The following is a 20,902-nucleotide window of genomic DNA, read 5'->3' on the forward strand; positions in this document are numbered from 1 at the left end:
GGGAGTTGAATTTTGCCTGCGATGGGGATGAGGGGCCAGAGCCGGGTCCAGGAGAAGCAGAGGAGGAGCAGGCGCAGGGGAAGATCGGGATAGAGTGACCATCATGGGGAAGGGAAGGCGTCGGTGCAGCCGGTCCCCAGCCCCGGGGACAGTGGCTGCAGCGGCACTGATGCCAGCCACGGTGCTGCCGCAGGGGAGGAGGCCCAGCTGGCACAGGAAAAGATGGAGTCCCTGAGGATGCGGTATCTCATCGTGGGCCAGAGCAGCGCCGACACCATGCACCGGCTGGGGCAGACCCTGGAGGCCTCGTCCCGCCTGGGCACTGCCCAGGAGGACCTGGCGCTTTGGCTGGGCCGCATGGAGAAGGAGCTGGCCTCCTGGGACAGCCAGCACGGCGGCCAGGAGCCCCCGGTCAGCACAAGCGACAGGGAAAAGGTGCAGGACATGGGGCTCTGGGGACCATCACCCTCTGCCCCCTTCACCGCTCCCCGGCCCCACAGCATTGCTGCCTGCAGGAGGCACAGGGGAGTTGGGTCTGGAGGGACATGGCTGGATGGGATACACCAGATTATGGCAGAAGGTCCCACGCTAACCAGCAGCAGATGCATGGGGGGGTCTTTGTCCCGGCGAGGCCGCCCCAGTGCACATGTCCTCCCTGCCAGCACGGCTGACGTCTCTCCTCTCCCCTGCAGTTTGAGCAGATCCTGGACTCCCAGCTCACCCGCTTGGCTGGGCTCGGTGAGCGGCTGGAGGAGATCGGCCGGGTGCAGCTGGATGCCCAGGCCCTCCGCTCACAACTCTCCGATCAGAAGGTGGGTCTGCAGCACTGACCACTGGTACCCACACCCCAAAGGGGTGCCCAGAATTCCCCGGGGACACTGGCTTTGTGTTCCCACTCCGGTGGGCTCCTGCACTGACCCCTGAGTCACACATGCGTGGACCTGCCGACGTCTCTGCAGGACCTGGCACCCACACGCCTCTGTCTTCCAGCTGCTCTCCGCTGAGATCCTGCACCACCGGGGACTGGTGGAGCGTCTGCTGGGGATCTCGGACCCGCTGCTCCGCTCCTGCCCCGAGCCCCTGCAGCAGCACCTCCAGGTGAGCGGCCGTGCTGGGGCTGCACCGGTGGGTGCTGGGTGGGATGCTGCCACGGCAGGGCCCGCTTGCACCAGGGGACGGCCGTGCCCTGTGTCCCCAGCGCCCCAGTGAGCCGCCCGTCTCCACAGCCCTCAGTGCAGGCACTGCGGGAGCGCACGGAGCAGCTCTTCCTGCGCAGCGGAGCCTGCGCCGTGCAGCTGGAGCACGCCCAGTCCCTGCTCGCCCAGTTCTCCGAGGCCCACGAGGAGCTGTCACCCTGGCTGGAGGAGACGCAGGTCGTCGGGGTGCAGCTTTCCCCCAACGCCATCAGCTACGAGGCCTTCAAGGAACAGCAGGCGTTGCTGCAGGTGAGGGCAGGGTGGCCCCAGCCAGGGCACGGGGAAGGAGAAGGTGAAGGCAGGGACATGCGGGGTCGGGAGCAGAGAGGCGGCGGTGCAGCCTGCGGTCTGTGATGGGATGGAGGTGGCACCGCTGCAGGGACTGCTGCGCTGGGGCACCCAACACGCAGGAGTACCGTGCGCTGGGAGCAGAGCCAGGGCAGTGCTGGGGTGCACGAGGGCACATCCCCACGTGCCCTGACCTGGCCCCACGCGTGCCCACGGCCTTTCCTCTGCCCTCAGTGCCTGCGGGAGGCCATTGCAGAGCACCGTCCCCTGATGGGGAAGCTGCAGCGTGTCTCAGCACAGCTGGTGGAGCTGAGCCCGGAGCAGGGTGCCCCATTCCAGCAGCGCTGGCAGGAGGCAGAGGAGCAGTATGGCCGCATCCGCGAACGCGTGCGCCAGGCGGCTGCCCTGCTGGAGGATGCTCTGCCGCGTTACAGCCAGGTACGGGGCCGGCACTGTGGGGCTGGTGTCCCCTGGGGCTTCCCCTCAAGTGACCGGGCTGGTCCCCCCACACCTTCCCCAGCTGACCGAGCGTATGGACTTGCTGCTGGAATGCCTGGAGCGGCTGCAGAGCCGCCTGCAGAGCCAGCCCTCCGTCCGCGGCGACGCGGCCCACCTTCGGGAGCAGATCCGCGAGAACAGCCTGGCCCTGGGCGAGCTGGAGAAGCTGGGGGTGGCCCTGGAGACCATCCAGGCGCAGGGCAGCGAGCTGCTGGCCAGCATGCAGGCAGCAAACTCCGATGCAGCTGCCAGAGGTACGGCATGGGGGGGCAGGCACGGCCCCACAGGCAGGTGTGCACGCACGGCAGCACATCTCCACACACGGGGCATCCCGGTGGGGCCACGTCCCTGTTCGGGGCTGTGTCGGGGTACCGGGTCCCTCGCAGCACCCCAGGCTGACCCTCGTCCCTCTCGTGCCCCGCAGGGATCCAGGAGCGGACGGCACAGCTGCTGTCCCAGTGGGGCTGCCTGCGGGGCCGCTGCCAGGAGCAGGAGCGCTGGCTGCGGGAGCTGCTGGCGCTGGCCGACCGCTTCTGGCATGGTCTCTCCGAGCTGGCCCTGACGCTGAGCGACACCCAGCAGCTGGTGCTGGGGCTGGAAGAGGCCGGCGGCGAGCCAGAGGCCATCCGCACACGGCTCCGCACCCTGCAGGTACGGGGTTGGGAGCTTGGCAGGCAGCCCCGCGGCACGGGCAGCCCCGTGGCACAGGCAGCCCCGTGGCACGGGCATCACTGACTCCCCCCTCTCCTGGCCTGCAGGCGCTGCGAGAGGAGATTGACTCGCTGCAGGGTGAGCTGGACACGCTGGGCAGCCTGGGCGTGGAGCTGATGTCCTCCTGTGGGGACCCTGACAAGCCCGATGTCACCAAGAGCCTGGACGATGTGAGTGGTGTGGGTCCAGCAAGGGTCGGGGATGTGGGGATGCTGCTCGTGGGCATGGGGGTGTCCCCGGAGCTGAGCCGCAGCTGGACCCTGGAGAAGGGGCAGGCATTGCTCCCCAGAGCCAGCGTCCCCTGCATGTCCCCGGGCTGGGCTGGATGGAGGGTGGCTGTCCCAGGCTGGTGTCCCTGCACAAGGGATCACGTGTCTGCCAAGCCTCACACCCTGCAACCGGTGCCCACCATCCCTTGCACCCCGCGGTGGGGCTGGCTGGTTCTAGCACCATGTGCTGGTGCCCACCAACCCGCCCCGCGGTGCCGCTGCCCCTTGCACCCCATGCATTAGTGTCCCGCGCGGTGCCGCTGACCCTTGTGCCCGGCCCCCTGCGCGGTGCCGCTGACCCTCGCGCCCTGCCGCAGCTCTACTCCTCCTGGCACAGCCTGAACAAGGTGTGGACGGAGCGGTACGCCCGCCTCGAGGAGCAGCTCCAGGCCTCTGTCAGCTACCAGGAGACCATGCAGGTGGGGTGCTGGGGGTCCGCTCAGGCAGACACCCCACGTACTGGCCTGCCCTGCTACCTGCGTCACCCTCCCATCCCCGCTCAGGGGTCTGAGGGGCTGTGGGGCCACTCGGAGTGGTCCCTGGGCATGGCTAAAGGGGGGACCTGGCAGTGGGGCTGGCTGGGGAGCAGGGCTGTGCAGGAGTATAGGGATGTGGGGCTAGCTGGGCTACAGGGCCTTGATGCTGCCTTGGTTTGGGGGGCTGGCTGGCCTGGGTGGGCACTGGGGCTGGTGGGGCTGTAGGGCAGGGGGCAGCGGGGCCGGCCGTGCCTGTGTCCTGCCCCAGTGTGACATGCCCACATTGAGGTTCCCCTCGGTGGGGATGGGGCTGGAGCACCCTCCTGCCCTGTGCTCCAGCCCTCCCTGGGGACCACGGCGGGTCCCAGCCCCACTCCTGGCCATGGGGCTGCAGAGCGTGGGGGTGAGTGTGTCTGTGCCCCCAGGGACACAGCTATCCCGGAGGCCTGGCAGGGCTGACGTGTCCGGCATGCGGGGACAGGGATGGGGACGGGCTGGGGGGCCTGGGTCCCCCCGCCTTATCCCGCCCCATGGTCCCTCTCTGTCCCCAGCGGCTGTTCGAGTGGCTGGACACGGCTGAGCTGCGCATCGCGGAGGAGTTCCTCGTCGGCGGGGACCTGGACATGGTGCAGCAGCAGCTGGCAGAGTTGAAGGTGGGCCATGCTGCAGGATGGGGCCCCGAGCCCTGGGGTCAGGTGTGGGTCAGTGTGGAGGGCAAGCGGGGTGCTTGGGGCAGCAGTGGATGAAAGTGTGGCGTGTTGGATGGTGCTGGTGCCTCCACAGCACTGGTGGGCACTGGGTGGCCAAGTCCTGCCCGGGGTGGCCAAATCCTGCCCCCTGCAAAGGTGCCCTGAGCAGGTAGGGCTCCCAGCTCTCCACGAGGAGGAGCTCTGTGCCCAGGTGCCCGTGCCAAGCTGTGCCAAACTGTGCCATGCTGTGCCGTGCCGTGCCAAAACATGCAGTGCATGCCAGACCCAGCTCTGCCATGCTATGCCACGCCGTGCTGTGATATGCCATGCCCTACTGTGCTAAACCAGGCCTGGATCTGCCGTGCCGTGCCATGCCGTGCCATGCCGTGCCATGCCTGGTGGCACGGCAGACCCCCGTCTGTGTGTGGGGCTGGGGGTCACCCACTCACCACTGCCCCGCAGGAGTTCAAAAGGGAGCTCTACCAGTGCAAGGTGGATGTGGAGAGCCTGCGGCACCAGGCCAGTCTGGGGGGCGCAGGGCAGGGGGACCCCCCGGCCCCACTCAGCGATTTCCGCCAGCGGTGGGACCGCCTGGAAGAGGAGATCGTCAGCCGCCAGGTAGGGAGGGGGCTTGGCTGGTGCGGGGGCAATACCGGGCATGGGGCAGGGCTGGGTGAGCGCTGCTGTCCTGGGCACAGGGGCTTGGGGGCTCTGGGAAGTGATGGTGGCACCTGAGCTGTCGACTGGATCTGGCACCGGCGCGAGGCGAGAGCCGTGGCAGGGTGGGTGCATGAGGTGCCATGTGGGTGCCGTGTGGGTGCATGGGGTACCGTGTGGGTACGTGGGGGCTGTGCAGGTTCATGGGGTGCCACGTGGGTGTGTGGTGCTGGGTGGGTGCGTGGGGCCATGCAGGCACTGGGTGCACGGTACCCTGCAGTGCGTGGGGCTGTGTGGGCGCTGGGCGCGTCGTCGGGGCTGCCATTGCTCCCACCAAACATGTGCCCGGTTCCACCCTTGCCGGGACAGCACCAGCTGGAGGCGGCTCTGCTGGGCCTGGGGCAGTTCCAGCACCAGCTGGAGGAGCTGCTGCAGTGGCTGTCCCGCACCACCGAGCAGCTGCAGGGCCCAACGCTGCTGCGCCTTGACCTGCAGAGCTGCGAGATCGAGCTGGCCAAGCACAAGGTGAGGGCGGCAGTGGGAGGGGGCTGCCTGCACCCCGTGTCCCAGGCTGCCCGACTGCTGCCCTGGCTATCGGCCGCCTGCTCCAACAGCCGGGCGTCCTTGTGGGGATGTCCTCCGTGGGGGGATGTGGCACAGTGCCACTGCATCCCATGACACAGGAGGTCCCGGTCGTGGTCCTCCTGCTGCGGGGCTGCATCCTGGCTGCATGCTGCTGCCCATCCCCATCCCAGGCAGTTTGGCCCCCTCCTCCCAGCGCTGCCATCGAGTCCCCTGGTGACGGCAGCCAGGTTGGGCAGGCTGTGGCTTGGGGCGGGCGGCGTGAGAACGCATCCCCTCCCGCGGTGACAGCATGGAAGGAATGAGCTGTTTCCACGCCTGCCGGGAGGCAGCCGAGGCCGTGGCCAGCCCGGAGCTGCTTGTCCTTGCCTGGGCACGCTCACACTGCGTCTGATGCAGGCGAGGTGCTGTAAGGTGCGGGCCGGCCCCGCGGACGGGGGGGGCCGTGCAACAACGGGTGGCCCTGGCCTCTTCTGTGCCCCGTCCCAGCAACCTCCCTGCCACGAAGTGGCAAATTTGGTGCCTCACACCTGCCCTGTGCCACTCTGAGGCCAAAAGCCAGGGTGCCGGCTCTAGGGCATCCCTGGGTGCCATCCTCCCCTGGCATGGCACTCCCCGGACCCCAGCCCTGCAGGGCTGCCAGTGCCACAGTGGCAATTGACATGGGCAGCAAAGGTGGCCCGGGTGCCTGGGGCAAGGGGCTTTGCACCACGTAGCTGGCTGGGGATGCCATGCGCTCTGGCTGGGGTGCCGTCTACGACCGCGGTTCTCCGTCCCTAGGTGCTGAGGAACGACGTGATGTCCCATGCCCGCACGGTGCAGTCTGTCAATGAGGCTGGGCAGGGCTTGCTGCTCTCCAGCCTGGGGGAGAGCATGGAGGGGCTCCAGCGCAGCCTGCAGCAGCTCAACCAGCGCTGGGACCTGGTGCAGAGTGAGACCGAGAGCCGCCAGCTGGAGCTGGAGAACAACCTCAGCCAGGTACGGGGCACCACGCACCCACATGCTGGCGCTGCCCGCCACGGTGCTGCCCGCTGGCATGGGCAGCGCTGAGCCCCCGCGCCATCCCCAGGTGCAGGACATCACGCTGGAGATCACAGAGTTACTGCAGTGGCTGGAGCAGGTGGAGCTGCAGCTCTTCTTTTCCAAGCCGGCGTGGGGCCACCCGGACACCACCAAAGAGAAGCTCACCGCGCACCTGGTGAGCACCGGGGCTCTGCTGGCCTCCCCCTGCTGCAGGGCTGTCCCTGAGCGTCCCTTGGAGGGTGTGCATGTACCCCAAATCCGCCCCTCTCTGCACCGAGATGCTGGGACCTTTCTCTGCCTTCTTGTCTCCCCGACCGGGCAGACCCCTCCTGCACCCATCCTCTGCTCCCTCCAGCTCCCCTGGGACAGAGTGGGAGCCGTCCCCGTCCCCATCCCTGTCTCCATCTCCCTGCGGGGCAGTGACCCCGGGGCTCCTCGCGGCCTCTCGGCAGGAGCTATGCAAGGAGATGGAGTCCAAGCAGGAGGCGTACAGCAGCGTGCGGGAGCGGCTGCAGCGGCTGCTGGCCTCCTGCCGCACTGGCCGGCCCTGCAGCACCGAGCACAGCCTCCGCATCCTGGAGCAGAAGTGGGAGAGCGTCCACGCCGAGGCCCAGGAGAGGAAGGTGCGCGGGGCAGGAGCGTCCTGCCTGCCCAGGGGTCCCGACCCTGCCCTGGCTTTGGGGGCTGTGGGTACCCGTCGCCGTCAGTGACTCCGCTCTGCCCACAGGAACGCCTGGCCGAGGGGCTGACGGTCACCACCGAGTTTCACGGCACCATGCAGGAGCTGCTGCGCTGGGTGGCTCATGCAGAGGAGCTCCTCGGCTCCCCCGCACCGCCCAGCTTCATCCTGGACACTGTCACCGCGCAGATCCAGGAGCACAAGGCAAGTGTGGGCTGAGCCAGCGTGACCCCCCTCCCGCCCGCCTCCCAGGTGTGCTCTGGCAGCACACCCCGACGCCGGGGTGGATTCCATGGGGCTGGGGTCTGCCCGGAGGGGGTCCCATGTGGCACTGGCAGTGGCACCGGTAGGGGAAATCTCCCCCGGGCTGCCAGCGGGACATCTCTCCCTGCAGCAACAGAGCGAGTTGGCTCTGCACCCCATCCGGGTGCGGGCTGCGCTTGGAGGCTCTGCTCCTGCCCTGGGGTTGTCTGTGTGCTCCTAGCCGCCTCTGCTCTCCTGCAGGCCCTGGTGAAGGAGGCGAATGCCCACGGGGAAAAGCTCAGCGGCCTGGAGGCTGTCGCGTCTCGCTTGAAAGACTTCAGCAGGAAGCAGGACGGTGCCGTCATCCAGAACCTGGTGCTGACGGCCAGGGAGCGGCTGAGCAAGGTGCTGCAGCGGACGTCGGAGCGAGGAGCGGCGCTGGAGGAGGCACGCAAGCGCACCAAGCAGGTACTTGGCCGTGGTGCCGGGGGACGTGGGTCCTGCGAGGAGCTGTGCCGGTGCAGGGGCCGTGCGGCTCCGGCGCGGGGACCATGCCGCACTGGCCCACAGTTTGCGCTGCGGTGGTGCGCGGGCCATGCAGCTCTGTTGTGTGGCTGCTGTGGCTCTCATCACCTGGGTCGCCCCTGCTTCGTGCACGAGGGTCCCCCCACGCACCCCTCCCCTCCGTTTCAGTTCAGCGAGTCCCGGCGGCTGCTCCTGGACTGGATGGATGAGGTGGAGCAGAGCCTGGAGGTGCCGCAGGACACTGCTACGAGCCAGGAGGAGATCAAGTGCCAGCTGGCTGAGCACAAGGTGGGGGCCCTGTCCCACTCCCCAGCCCTGCGGAGAAGGGGCGGGGTCCCAGCAGGGGCGGCTGTCCAGCCATGGGCAGTGGGGAGCAGATCTGGGGGCTGTGGGGCGGCAGGGGAGGGGGCTTCCCAGCTCCCAGTGGGACAGCAGTGCCCCAACGCACTCGGTGCCACGGCAGTCAGATGCCTTTCCAGGGCCGTCTCTGTAAAGTGAGGAGACCTGGGGCAGGGGAGCCCCTGGCCAAGGGGCATCGGCCCCCCAAGCTGCCCAGCGGCACTCTGGGAGGCAGGAGTCTCCCCCCAGCCCACCTGGCCTGGGGCCGGCACCCACGTCCTGGGGGTCCGGGTGGGCTCCCCCGCTCTGCCCACAGGCTTTCCAGAAGGTGCTGCGCTCGAAGCGGCCGGTGTATGAGGCCACGCTGCGGAGTGGGCGGGCGCTGCGGGAGAGAGCCCGGCTCCCGGAGGACCTGCAGCCGCTGGAGGAGCTGCTGGGGGAGCTGAAAGAGCGCTGGGATGCACTGTGCAGCCGGGCTGTGGAGAGGTGAGGCAGGGACGAGATGGGATATGATGGGATGGGGTGGGACGGGATGGGATGCCTGTGCTCTGCTTGCTATGCAGGTCCCAGGCGGGGGGGCATGGCATTGCCCTTCCTCCCTGGGCATCTCGCTCCCTGCTTCGGGACCCCCTGCCCCAGCTCCAGTGAGCTCTGGCCCCTGGTGGAGCAGCCAGGATCCATCCCCAGCCATAGGCAAGCCCAGGCACTTAACAGCTGCGCTGCTGGGTTCCCTATGGGGCGGCCGTTCCCTGCACCACAGGGCTGAGCCCCGGCACCTGGGCACCACTGGCATTGCCTGCACCCTTCCTTGCAGGCAGCACAAACTGGAGGAGAACCTGCTCTTCTCGGGCAAGTTCACGGATGCGCTGCAGGCCCTCATGGACTGGCTGTACCGGGCTGAGCCGCAGCTCAGCGAGGACGTGCCTGTCGGAGGGGACCGGGACCTGGTCGGTGACCTTATGGACAAGCACAAGGTGGGTGTCCCCAGCCCCGCATTGGCCCCTGGGGAGCCCTGGGCTCCGCACCAGCCCTGCCCACCCTCCGTCCCAGGGCAGGACACCAGCCAGGTGCAGGATGGGGCTTTGCCCACCGGAGCAGCCCCCGCTTTACCTAAGCCTGCGCTCCCAGTCCTTGGGCCGGTGCTGGGGCATCCCGTGTACCCCATTGCTGCAAGGTGGCCTGGGGTGCATGGGAGTCCTGCACAGTAACGGGAGCCAGGCAGGGTGCTGGGACCCCCCGGCATCTCCCACCCGCCCCTGCCCTCTCCTGCGCAGGTCTTCCAGAAGGAGCTGGGCAAGCGAGCCAGTTGCATCAAGATGCTGAAGCGCTCGGTGCGGGACCTCACCCGCGGCAGCAGCAGCGTCGACTCCCAGTGGCTGCAGAAGCAGATGGAGGAGCTGAGCACCCGGTGGGACCTGGTCTGCAAGCTCTCCGTCTCCAAGCAGGCCCGGCTGGAAGCTGCGCTCCGGCAGGTGAGAACCAGTCAAGCCAGGGGTGGCTGAGGGGCAGCAGCTGGCCCAGGGCCTGCCCGCGCAGAAAGTTTGGGGTCTGCAGCCAGTGCATTCTCTGCAGGTGGCCGTGGGCATGTGGGGAGCCCAGGACTGCGTGCGGCTGTGCTGCATGGGGTGCTGCGTGGGGTGCCTGGGCTCTGTGTGTGGCTGTGCTGCAGGGTGCTGCATGGGGTGCCCGGGTGGTGGGTGGCCGTACGTTGTGGGGCTGTGTCGCAAGGTGCCGTGGCCGGGTGCCAGGCTGGCACCCTGTTTCAGGTGTGCCCGCGTGCAAGGTGCCCAGGGCAGGATTGCTGCGTGTTGCAGGGTGCCCTGCTCGATGGGGAGGGACTGATGGGGGTCGGGGGAAATTGTGTCCCAGGTGCCAAGGTGGGGTGAAGAGCATCCCCTCTCCAGCTGAGTGGGGCTGGCAGCAGCTCTCCCTCGGGGGCCTGGAGCTGCACAGCCAGTTGCCTGCGCTGGGTGCTTGTCTGGCCGCGGGGAAGGAGCGGCAGTTGCAAGGCTCGGGGTCTGGCTGAGGTGGGTGCTGAGCAGGTCCCTGGCTATCTGTGGCAGGCAGAGGAGTTTCACACCCTGGTGCACTCCTTCCTGGGTCGCCTCTCTGAGTCAGAGAAAACCCTCAAGTACGGTGTCTTCCCTGAGGAGGAGCTGGCCGTGCAGGAGTGCCAGAACCAGCTGCAGGTCAGTGCCTGTCCCTGCCAGCCCCCACTACCTCCACCAGCCCCCAGCTCTAGGGTGGCTCCATCCTTGCCCCGGGACATCCTGCTGCTGGGCTCAGCCGGCCCCTGCTAGGGTGTGGGGTGTGCCACACCAAGACGTGGGATGTTGGGCCCCATCACACCAAGACACGGGGTTTGGGGCCCTAAGCACCCTGAGGTGTGGAGATTTGGGGTCCCAAGCACCCCATGCAAAGACAGCCATGCTCAGTGGCTGTGCTCGCTCCGCTCAGCATCCTTCTGCTGCCTGCATACCCGGCTGGGTGGAGGCTGGTCCCTGCGGCGCTGGGGTGTGCAGTGGGGTGCAGAGGGCTGAGACCTGGCAGTACCACGGTCCATGCCCTCCCACAGGAGCTGATGAAGTCCCTGCAGTGTCAGCAGCTGGAGCTGGAGTGCATCACCTCACTGGGGGAGGAGATCCTCTCCACCTGCCACCCGGACTCTGTCATCACTATCAAGTCCTGGGTCACAGTTGCCAAGAGCCGCTTCCAGGAGGTGAGCTGGGCACCCCTTCTCCATCCCTCCCTGGGTGAGGAGCAGATCTGCACCCACGCCTGGGACGAGCACGGCCCCACACCATTCCCACTGCCGGTGCCTCTTTGGCGCAGCTCTCCTGACCGGCGCGTTGCGGGAAGCTGGGGGTGCTTGGCTCCGTCCTTGGCTAACACAGAGGGTCTTGGTCTTGCCAGCGACCAGCAGGCCCTTGCTCAATTCCTCTTGCACAGCCCTGGCCCCCCGTGAGCTGCCAGGATGCACTGCCCTGGCCAGCCCTGGCCATCCCCTTGCTCCCACCCCTGCTCCCCCATCCTGGAGCCACACAGGGGGTCCCCTGGGGCCTCTGCGGTCCCACCTGGATGGTGGTGGCTCATTCCTGTGTGATGGCAGATGCCATGCAGCCCAGGCAGGGAGTCTCCAGGGAGCAGTGTCCTGGGGATCTCCACCCCAGACCCTGCTCCCGCAGCAGCTTGGAGGCTTTCTGGCTTTGTGGGTTTGCAGGCAAGAGCACTCCCGGCTCTCCCTGAACGGGTCTGACGGGTTGGGCCCATCCCTCATCTTCACAAAGCCCTTAGTGAGCAGAGATCTTCGGTATCTGATCTGGATCTGCTCCGGGGTCCTGCCGCCCCCGGGGCTGCCTTCCTCGCCCCACTCGCCCCAGATAGCGAGGATGCGGCACAGCCCCGCTGCGAGGGCAGCCAGCACGTCCGCACCGGCTCAGACCTGGGTACTGGTACGTTTGGCTGCTGCCCGCAGGGACGGTCTGAGGACCGGTGCTCAAAACACCGGCGGCAGCACCCAAGAGCTGCAAAGGCCCCTCGGCACATGAGGGTCAGTGCTGTCAGCCCTGCCCCAGCTGCCCAGCAGGAACTCTGTCCTGCCCCATCATCATGGGTGGGCCATGGAGCATCCCCATCCCTGCCCCACATTCCTGCCCCATAGTCATTACGGCTGCTGGCCGGGGATCCGTGTGCCTGCCCCATGGCAGGGATGCACCATGGCTCCCCGTGCAGGGACTCGTTGGCCCTGAAGCAATGGCCCCGCAGTGACTGGTTGGGGCTGCAGACACAGGGGTCCAGAGCGGGGCAGCCGGCCCTGTGCCCCCCCCTGCCTCCAGCCCCCATGGCCCAGCTCCCCTGGCCATGCCCGCAGGTGCTGAGCTGGGCCCAGCAGCAGGGCGAGCGGCTGCAGGCGCAGACCGCCAGCCTTGCGGCCGAGCGGGAGGAGATGGCCCAGCTCATCGACTGGATCACGGCCGCCGAGGAGGCACTCAGCCTGCGGGACCAGGAGCCGCTGCCGGAGGAGGCTGAGCAGCTGGAGGAGCTCAATGCCCAGCACACGGTAAGGGATCCTGCGCCCAGCTCCCCACCTCGGTTTGACCCCACCTCGGACTTTTGGATGCACCAGGCTGAGGCTGTGGGTGCAGCTTGTGCATGCAGCAACGACGCAGCAGCTTCTTTCATGCACGGCAGCAACCACAGCCCAAGCCCACTGCATCTGTGGCAAGGGCTGCTGATGCAGGAGGGTCGCGGGGAGGGGGCAGCAGCAGGGCTGGTCCATGGGTGGCTGCACTCCCAGCTTCAGCCCCCTGCCCCAACTGTGCCGGTGCTCTGCGGCAGGTGTTCATGGAGGAGCTGAACCGCAAGCAGCCCGACGTGGAGAAGGTCACCAAGAGCTGCAAGCGGAAGCTGGCCGCAGAGCTGGGCCCGCCGGCTGCCCGCCGACTAGCCACACGTAAGACCCCCCATTGCCCCCTGTGCCACGCGGTGCCGTGCCCCAGGACCGCTGGCTGTGCCCTCACCGCCCATCTCCACCGGCTGCAGGTCGTCGCAGCACGGGGAAGGCGCAGGGTGCGCCGGTGGTGCCGCTCGGGGGGCTGGAGCCCCAGACGCCCCTCATGGCCCAGCTCCTGCACCGCTGGCAGCAGCTCTGGCTTCTGGCCCTGGACCGGCAATACCGGCTGGAGACGGCCCTACAGCGCCTGCGAGAGGTAGGGGCAGCCCCAGCGGTGCCACGGCCCCGGTGAGTGCCGGCAGCTGGTCTCCTCTTCTGCTGGCCAGACCCCTGGCCCTGGGTCGGATGCAGATGGGGACGGTCCCCAGGGTTGGTGGGATGGAGCAGACAGCAGCCAGGAGCCTTCCCAAACCCCGTTCCTGTAGCCAGGAGTCCCTGCGCATCCTTGCGGGCAGGGGTGGGCGCACCCCCAATGGCCAAGAGCCGGCTGCTTCAGCCTGTGGCTCCACTTTGCAACCCAGAGCCGGGGGTCCTGGGCAGAGACCCCTTTGCCAGCCTCAGCGGGGTCAGGGCTGGGAGCTGGCTGGCTGCACGGCAGCAGGGTTGAGCCTGAACGTGGGGCAAAGCGTGGTCACCCAGGCTGATGTGATGGGGGGGCTCAGAGTGGGTGGGTGGGGGCTTTCCTGCCAGTGCATTAATTCCCGTCTGTGCCTCTCTGAGCTGGAGGAGTTTGCTCACTTTGACTTCGGGGTCTGGAGAAAACGTTACATGCAGTGGATCAGCCAGATGAAGTCCCGTGTCCTGGATGTTTTCCGAGGCATCGACAGGGACCAGGACGGCCGCATCAGCCAGCGGGAGTTCATTGAAAGCGTCCTCTCCTCCAGTGAGTGCCTCCAGGGCTGGGGTGGGCTGAGGCTAGCTCCTGGTGCTGGTGCACCCTACAGGGATTCCCTCCCCCTGAGAACTCAGGAAAGGGCAGTCCGGGGAGAGGTGGGACAGTGCTAACAGGGATGGGGAGGGACAGGGTCTGCCAGCTGGGATACCCCTTGGAGGGGGGCCAGGGTTCGGTGCTGGTGCCACCTGGCCTTGGCACAGGGCACGGCAGGCTGAGGGTCCGCTTCCCTCCCTAGAGTTCCCCACCAACGTCTTGGAGATGAATGCCGTGGCGAGCATCTTCGACATGAATGGCGACGGCTTCATCGACTACTATGAGTTTGTCAGTGCCCTGCACCCCAACCGGGACCCGCTGCGCCGGACCGCCGATGCTGACCAGATCCAGGACGAGGTACGACGGGGGGAGCCACGATGCCTGAGGCCGGGCAGGGTGGGGGGCCCTGCCGTGGGTCTGAGCTGAGCGTGCCGTCCCCAGGTGAACAGGCAGGTGGCCCAGTGCAACTGTGCCAAGCGCTTCCAGGTGGAGCAGATCAGCGCCAACAGGTACCGGGTAAGTGCCAACCAACACCGTTACTGCCTCCTGCCCTGCTGCTGGGTCCCCAGTGGCCCCCCATGGTTCCCCACCCCATGGTCCTGGGCTTGCTCCAACACCTATACGCAGCTTGCACCATGCAGAGGTCCTGCAGCCCCCCGTGTGCCGTGGCTCCCTGCCCCAGATGCTTTGCAGCAGCAGGGAGAGGGCACATCCCCATGTCCCGTGGGATCCCTGGCCCCAGGCGCTGCATGCTGTGGCATGGCAGGGAGGGCAGTGCTGGCGGGGACAGAGAGACTGTGAGGGACCCGACAGCCCGGTGACAGGCAGCTCTGGGCACTGATACCTGCGCTGGTGCCCTTCTCTGGCTCCCAGCCCTGCCAAACCGCCCCCCCCAGCCCCCGCCTTGCCCTGACACCCCTCTCTCCCACAGTTTGGGGAGTCCCAGCAGCTGCGGATGGTGCGGATCCTGCGTAGCACCCTGATGGTGCGGGTTGGTGGGGGCTGGATCGCGCTGGACGAGTTCCTGGTGAAGAATGACCCCTGCAGAGGTGGGTATGGCTGTCCCACGCCGGGTGCCACGCACAGGGCGCCCGCAGCTCTGTGGCCAGGAGGATCTGCAGCTGGCTGAGGCTGGGAGAGCCCCAACATCGGCATGGCAGGCATGCCTGTTCCCCGGGCAGGGTGCCCACAGGGCCACGTGGGTTGGTGGTGCCTATATGGGATGCAGCCCACCAGCCTCCCCAGGGGGCTCGCAGGGACCCCCAGCGCCAGCCCCACTCACCGCCTCTGTTGTACCCAGTGAAGGGAAGGACCAACCTGAAGATCAATGAGAAGTACCTGTCCCCAGATGCCTTCGGGGCCGCCGCGGCCAAGTGTGCGGGGAACCAGTCGGCCCCCTCCTCCAAAGTGCTGTCCCCCAGCCGCTCCAACTCCAGCCTCAGCCTCTACAGCAGCGCCTCGGCCCCCAGCAGCCCCCTGGCCAGGAAGGTAAGGGCTGGGGAGCCCCCCCCAGAAGTCCTGACCTCCCCAGCCCGACGGCTGCAGGTGCTGACCCTCTCTCCCTCCTCAGTCGGTGCTGCGGAGGACGCGCTCCGGAGACCGGTGCCCCCGCTCCCGCGGCTCCCTGCTGCCCGACGGAGCTGAGCTGCAGTTCACCGCGGCCGAGGAGAGCCTGGCCGTGGCACCCCCAGGTGAGGGCTGTGCTGCTGCAGGTCGGGGGGGTCCCCTGCCCACCCCGGGCAACCTGCTGCAGGCTGCACCCTGCCTGCCCCCCAGGGCAGGGGGCTGGGGAAGCAGAGGGGAGCCAGAATCGGTGGGGTGGTATGGGGCAGGGCAGTGGGGCTGTGCCCCAGCCCCGGGAGCACCGGTGCAGGGGAGCACACACCGCTCCAGCCCTTCCTTGCCCTTGCAGAGCCGCCCGAAGGGTCCCCCCCGGAGCGCTGCAGCCCCTGCCGCTGAGCCCCCCCAGCCGCCCGCCCTGCGCCCAGCACCCTCGGCCGGCCCCACTCAGGACTCTCCTCCCCGGCCTGAGGCTGGAGGATGGCAAAGCCGCTGCCGTGCGCCCCATGGGTCTCCAGCCCGGCGCTGCGGCCCCCCGAGCGGGCGCCCGCCTGCAAGGGCTGAGCTGTCTGTCCATCACTGATCCCGCTGGATCTGGTCCCAGCGTATATGCAAGCATCCCCTGACACACACCAAACCGCCCTCGGGCTCTGGCTGGCATGGCCCCCTGCCCCACCGCTCCGCCAGGCAGCGTGGAGGGGGGACTGAGCCCCGATGCCCTGCTCGCTCCGAGCGCCCGGGGCAGCTGCAGGCTGCAGGGAGCATCCCGCAGCTGTAGGGTCAGCCAGGGCTGTGGCAGCCCAGACGCCCCTGGGCTGGGCCCTACCCCTCTCCCCCCAGGCTCCTGCGCCATCATCGGGGTGGCTGCTGGTGCCCCCCGGGCATTTGGCATTGCTGGTGGGGGGGGTCCCCCCGTCCCGCTGCCCACAAGCCGGTGGGAGGTGGCCGAGCTCAGTACCCGGGCACCGGGGCCCCTCGCCGGACGCAGAGCCCCGTTTCTGGTGCTAACCCTCACCCCTTGGGCTTTCGGTGTGTGTGCATGGGGCCCCAGCTACAGCTGCCTCCCCCCACCCCCCCACCCCGGCAGGGCTGGGGCTGCCACGGGCTGGGGGGGGGTCCCTCTCACCCGTGCCCCCGTCCTGCCTGCAGCACCCGCGGGCAGTGGGACCCCTGCCCTGCTGACGCATGCTCACGTCACCCCGCTAACCGGACAGCAGTAGAGCTGAATGTAACCTTGGCCGGGCATGGCCCTGCCAGCCACAATAAAGAGTAGGTTTCTTTTTCTATGAGCACCTGGGGCTTGCTGCAGTCTGTCTGTCTGCTCACCCCGCTGTTGGGGCGAGGGGCTGCCGCAGCTGGGTGCTGCGGTGCGGTGGGGGGGTGTAGCATCACCAAAGTTGGTGCGCACATGGCTTGGCATGGTGGCTGGGCATGGCTGGGTGTGCCTCCATCTGCGTGCCACTGGCAGAGATGCCTGGCACCGGAACCGCGGCTGACAAGCCCCAAGGTGTTGTAGTGGGTGCCAGCAGGCAGCGAGCCCTGTTACCTCCTTTCCAAGGAAAGCATTGCTGGGATTCCTGCTGTGCCCCAGTGCCTCCGCTCCAGGGACGGGAGCCCCCACCCGTGGCGGGTGGCACTGGGAGATGCTGTGTCCCCATCCCCTTGTGCTGGCTGCCCTTCTGCCACCCCACAGCCATGAGGGCATCAGGAGTGTCCACGCGATCCCCGGCCCACGTGGTCTCCTGCAGCAGTGCCTCCATCCCTGTCCCACACTGGGGCAGCTGGGGATCAGTTGGGATGGGGCATGGCTGCAGGTTGGGGTGGGATGAAGCAGCTGGAGACACTGGCTGTGTCCCCACTCCAGGAGGTGGGGACACCTTCTGTACAGAGACCGTTCCAAAGCGTCGCAGCAGCACAGCCCTTGCCCAGCACCTCCCTGCCTTAGGGAAGTCCAAGACCCCCACATACCCCTCCTCAGTAGGGCTGGGGCTTTGCCTAGCTGCCTCCTCCCTTATCTCGGTCCTGTTGGCTGGCCGGCCATGCCTTCGTAGATTTCAGCCCCATTTCTGCACTGTCGTCCCCTAAAACTGTCTCCACACTCATTTTTTTTCTGAACAAACACTTCTGCATCGAACAGCAGCCAAAGGGGGCCAGGTCTGGAAACGCACCAGAGAGCCCGTGCCAGGGCATGTCCCCTGTCCACGCACGTAGGAGCCCTGCAACTGCTCTGCATGCGGGATGGGGTCCTTTGCTGCTGGCACTGCCAGCAGCCCCTGGAGAGCAGGGCCAAGTCCCACCACTCTCCATGGAGCAGAGCATCCACCAACACGTCCCAGGATGGTCCGCACAGTGCTGCCGGCGCAGGCTGGGACCAAGACGAGTTGCGTTGCACATTCCTCTGCCTATGGAAATCTCATCCACCACTCCCAGCTGGAGCAACACACCCGGCACCACCGGCACCACCAGCCTGTGTCAGCTGCATCCAGAGCCCCTGGCAATGACTCCGGTCTGGGAAGCAAAGACAACAGGTGCGGGGTGGCCAGCGTGCACACGCAAACTTTTTGCAAAATGCTTGCACAGCCTGGCAATGAAGCCTCCCCAGGGCTAGAGCCGGGGATGGGGGGGGACATGATGGACAGACACACAGACCCGGAGCACATGAATGGAGACACAGGGTCCAGGAGAGCCTGCACCATCCTCAGCGTGATGTGGTGCAGAGAGGAGATGCCCTGGGAGAGCCTCCACGTGTCACAGCCCATGCCGGGACTGGGAGAGGAGCACCACATGGCTGCAAGAACATTGCTTTGCTGCAGTGAGCAGCTCCTGGGGCAGCGAGCGAGCAGGCAGCAGCAGGAGAGCAGGGCTGGAGGCTCTTCCCCAGATGGGCACCATCATGGCTGGGCGCTTGGACCCAAGCCACCACAGCCATGCTATCCAGTGGAGCTGGGTTGCGTGGGGCTCCGGTGACATGGCGGAGCAGCCCTCCCACTGGCGGGCACCCCACGGAGCCAGCTGGCCCCCACTGCAGGGAGCGGGAGGCAGGTGCCACCCTGTTGCCCAACCGCCCCGGTGCTTGTCCCAGCTGTGGGAACCCTGGGTGCTCCACCTGACGGGCCCACCCTGCGTGCCCCAGTCCCAGACTGGAGCCATGCACCAGCAGCAGTTGCTTCATCCCACCCGACAGAGCCCAGCCAGGTTGGGGGGTGAATGGCCATGCCTGGGGGCTGGCAGAGGGGAGCACTCTCAGACGTGTGTCCCCCTCCCAAGATACCTCCTGTCCCCTCTCCGGGGGCAGAGTGAGGTGTGAACCCCGAGGGTCCCAGCCTGCTGAGTGACCCCCAACCCATGCCGCGGCAGCTCCTGCAGCCCTGGGGTGCGGAGCCCCAGCTCCTGCAGCTCTGCTCCTGGCTTTCCTGCTCCCAGCACAGAGGTGTCCCCAGGCTGCTCTGGCTCCCCCCTGCAGGCATGGGGCTCTCCTGCCTGCAGTTTGCACCCACATCCCATGTGAAGCCTTTGCTCAGTGCCCAGGGTACGGTGCTGCTGGGCAAGGGGTGAGAGCCCACAGCCCAGAGCTCTCCAGGCCCCCCCATCCCGCCCCGTGCAAAGCCATCATCCAAGCATGGGGTCGGGATGCCTGCGGGGCTGGAGGCAATGGCACGGTGGTGATGGAGGCTGGTGGGGCTGGAGGCTTTGGTGTCGCGCGGGTCAGCGTCGGCATGCCTGCTCTGCTCTTGGGCTGGGGCCAGCATACGTGCAAGCACACATACATGAGCATGCAGAGCCGCTTGCACGGCAAATGTGTGTGCACAGCTGTGCCTGTGTGTGAGCACCTGCATTCACCTGTGCAAGAGTGTTCGTGTATGTTGGCGCAGGTATCGGGCAGCAAAACCCCAGCGGGCATCTCCCGGCGCTGAGCTCAGCGTCTGGCCTGAGCCTCAACACGGTTCATCCCAGCCAGGGATGGGCTGCGCTCCCGCACCGCCTCGCCCCTTCCTTGGCGCACGCCTGGAGGGACAAAGAGCACACCGAATCCTGTCCAAGCTATTCCGTATCCCGCCAGTGCCACCAGCAGTGCTCGGGGGCCCCAGAGCCCTTGGAGCTGTGGGGCTGGCCCAGGGCACAGCGGGGCTGGCTGGGGCAGGGGGATGGACCTCAGGGCATCCCTGGGCCTGGACTGCTGATGGCTGGGACAGATGGACACAGCGCAGCGGGGAGGACGTGCAGCCTGGTGATGCCGGGCAGCATGGGCGAGCGCAGTGGGCTGCCCCACACCGGGGTCTGCGCTGGAGGCGTTGGAAGGGAGCCTGGCCGGCGGCAGCGCGGTTTGCAGCGAGGAGAGTGGCAGCTGCTGGGCCCCGTGACGGCAGCACGCAGTGGCGGCAGTGAGTCCCCCCGTCTGGGACCCATGGCAGAGCTCTGCTGCCTCAACCTAAGCCCCCGCTGCGGCCGGTCGGGTGCAGTGCCCTTCCCGCAGCCTCCGCCGGTGGCCGGGCACGGCTGGCTCTGGCAGTGCACCCTGTGACGCCTGGCTCAGTGGGCCATCCTCACCGACCCACCCACATGGGGTTTCCCACTGTGAGATGACTCCTGCAACACCAAGAAACTGTGTCCCAATGCCTGCACCTCTGGGCTTTCCCTTTCCCCGCAGCAAATGGCTGCATGGCCCCGTTGGCTCGGCAGCCAGCGCTGCAGGGGTGTCACCGAGGCTCCCGTGAGCCAGCAGCCACCTCCAGCCCGAGCTGTGGCCGCCCACGGGCAGGGGAGACGTGCCCAGGCCGGTCTGCTCCTTGTCTTTGTACGTAGCTGAGATGCTTTGGTTAAGCCGCATACGGTTAGTTTGAGCGCATACCCAGGAATTGCAACCACACATTACGGCTAATTACTGTAACCAGACCCTTTCCTCTGCCTTTGGGCGTTGTGCCCAAGAAACCAAAAGCAAAACAGCGTCGGCAGGCGTAGCACAGAACAACTCAGCACAGCCTAGTATGGCCCAGCACAGTGCACTGTTTTCCTTTGTGAGCAGCCACATTGCCTGGAGTGGGGGGGCCTGACATCCCCCTCCTGCCTATCCCTGCTGCAAGTCAGGGAGACGATGCCACACTGGCCACCTATGCCAGGCTCACTGGTCACTGGCCAGCTGTGCCCGTGCCTGGCCCCGCTGCAGCCCCGGGGCCATCCTTGCTCCCAGTGTGGGCTGGCAGGGTCCCTGGGGAGGCTGCAGGGGGGACTGCTGGCCCAGACCCCACCAGAGGGTGAGCAGGTCAGCGCCTCCACAGCCTTGCCAGCGGGAAGCTCTGCGGCGACGGCACCGCTCCAGCACGCTGGTGCTGAGCCCTCTGCGGCGGTGGCGAACACTTATCCCTGTTTGCCTTTGCATTAAGGCTCCTCAGCACCTCCCAGGAGCAACACCTCTGTGACAACCATTGACAATGCCCGTGCAGCCACCATGCTGGTTTCTGGGCCGCAACCTCCTCTCCATGTGCCACAGGAACAGGTACAGCTACGGTGGCAGCTGCCAGCCCTGCCGGGGCGGTTGCAGCCCCTGCCCCTCTCAACAGCCCTGCTGATGCTGCCCCTGTTCAGACATCACCCCATGGGTCTGGGGCATCGTCCGGGCCAGCCCCTCTTGGCCCCACAGCTCTGGCTGCCGTGAGGTGACAGCATCCCGAGGGATCCTCTGCCCTCCCACGCTCAGCGATGCCCAAGCGGCGGGCACAGAGGGGGCTCCTGCCTGGGTGTTCAGCCATGCCGTTTCTGGGGGAATGCCTCTCCACATGGGGTGCACC

At 67.4% G+C, this 20,902-nt stretch overlaps 1 protein-coding gene across 1 annotated transcript; it reads left to right on the top strand.

The window, feature by feature from the left end:
- The first annotated feature begins 171 nt into the window (after positions 1 to 171).
- Positions 172 to 16,408, top strand: LOC138684863 (microtubule-actin cross-linking factor 1, isoforms 6/7-like). Its single transcript, XM_069780263.1, has 33 exons — positions 172 to 435; positions 693 to 812; positions 991 to 1,098; positions 1,227 to 1,445; positions 1,719 to 1,922; positions 2,005 to 2,236; positions 2,407 to 2,633; positions 2,741 to 2,863; positions 3,280 to 3,381; positions 3,990 to 4,091; positions 4,590 to 4,745; positions 5,154 to 5,309; positions 6,147 to 6,344; positions 6,436 to 6,564; positions 6,842 to 7,012; positions 7,117 to 7,272; positions 7,573 to 7,779; positions 8,005 to 8,124; positions 8,492 to 8,661; positions 8,990 to 9,149; positions 9,450 to 9,647; positions 10,239 to 10,364; positions 10,751 to 10,894; positions 12,047 to 12,235; positions 12,514 to 12,628; positions 12,718 to 12,884; positions 13,349 to 13,511; positions 13,759 to 13,913; positions 13,998 to 14,072; positions 14,488 to 14,605; positions 14,857 to 15,044; positions 15,127 to 15,247; positions 15,469 to 16,408. Exons 1-33 carry the CDS (start codon positions 223 to 225, stop codon positions 15,513 to 15,515), a joined length of 5,079 nt encoding a protein of 1,692 aa, XP_069636364.1. The 5' UTR covers positions 172 to 222; the 3' UTR covers positions 15,516 to 16,408.
- Positions 16,409 to 20,902: the final 4,494 nt, after the last annotated feature.

This window comes from Haliaeetus albicilla, chromosome 3, assembly GCF_947461875.1.
Source record: "Haliaeetus albicilla chromosome 3, bHalAlb1.1, whole genome shotgun sequence".
Lineage (NCBI taxonomy): Eukaryota > Metazoa > Chordata > Aves > Accipitriformes > Accipitridae > Haliaeetus > Haliaeetus albicilla.

What these genes read in the sequence shown, in the direction of transcription:
- LOC138684863 (XM_069780263.1), top strand. Translation starts at nt 223, where the DNA reads ATGGAGTCCCTGAGGATGCGGTATCTCATCGTGGGCCAGAGCAGCGCC. An exon ending in CACGGCTCCGCACCCTGCAG is followed by an intron (nt 2,634 to 2,740) that starts GTACGGGGTTGG and finishes CCTGGCCTGCAG; the next exon opens with GCGCTGCGAGAGGAGATTGA. An exon ending in TGCAGCCGGGCTGTGGAGAG is followed by an intron (nt 8,662 to 8,989) that starts GTGAGGCAGGGA and finishes CCTTCCTTGCAG; the next exon opens with GCAGCACAAACTGGAGGAGA.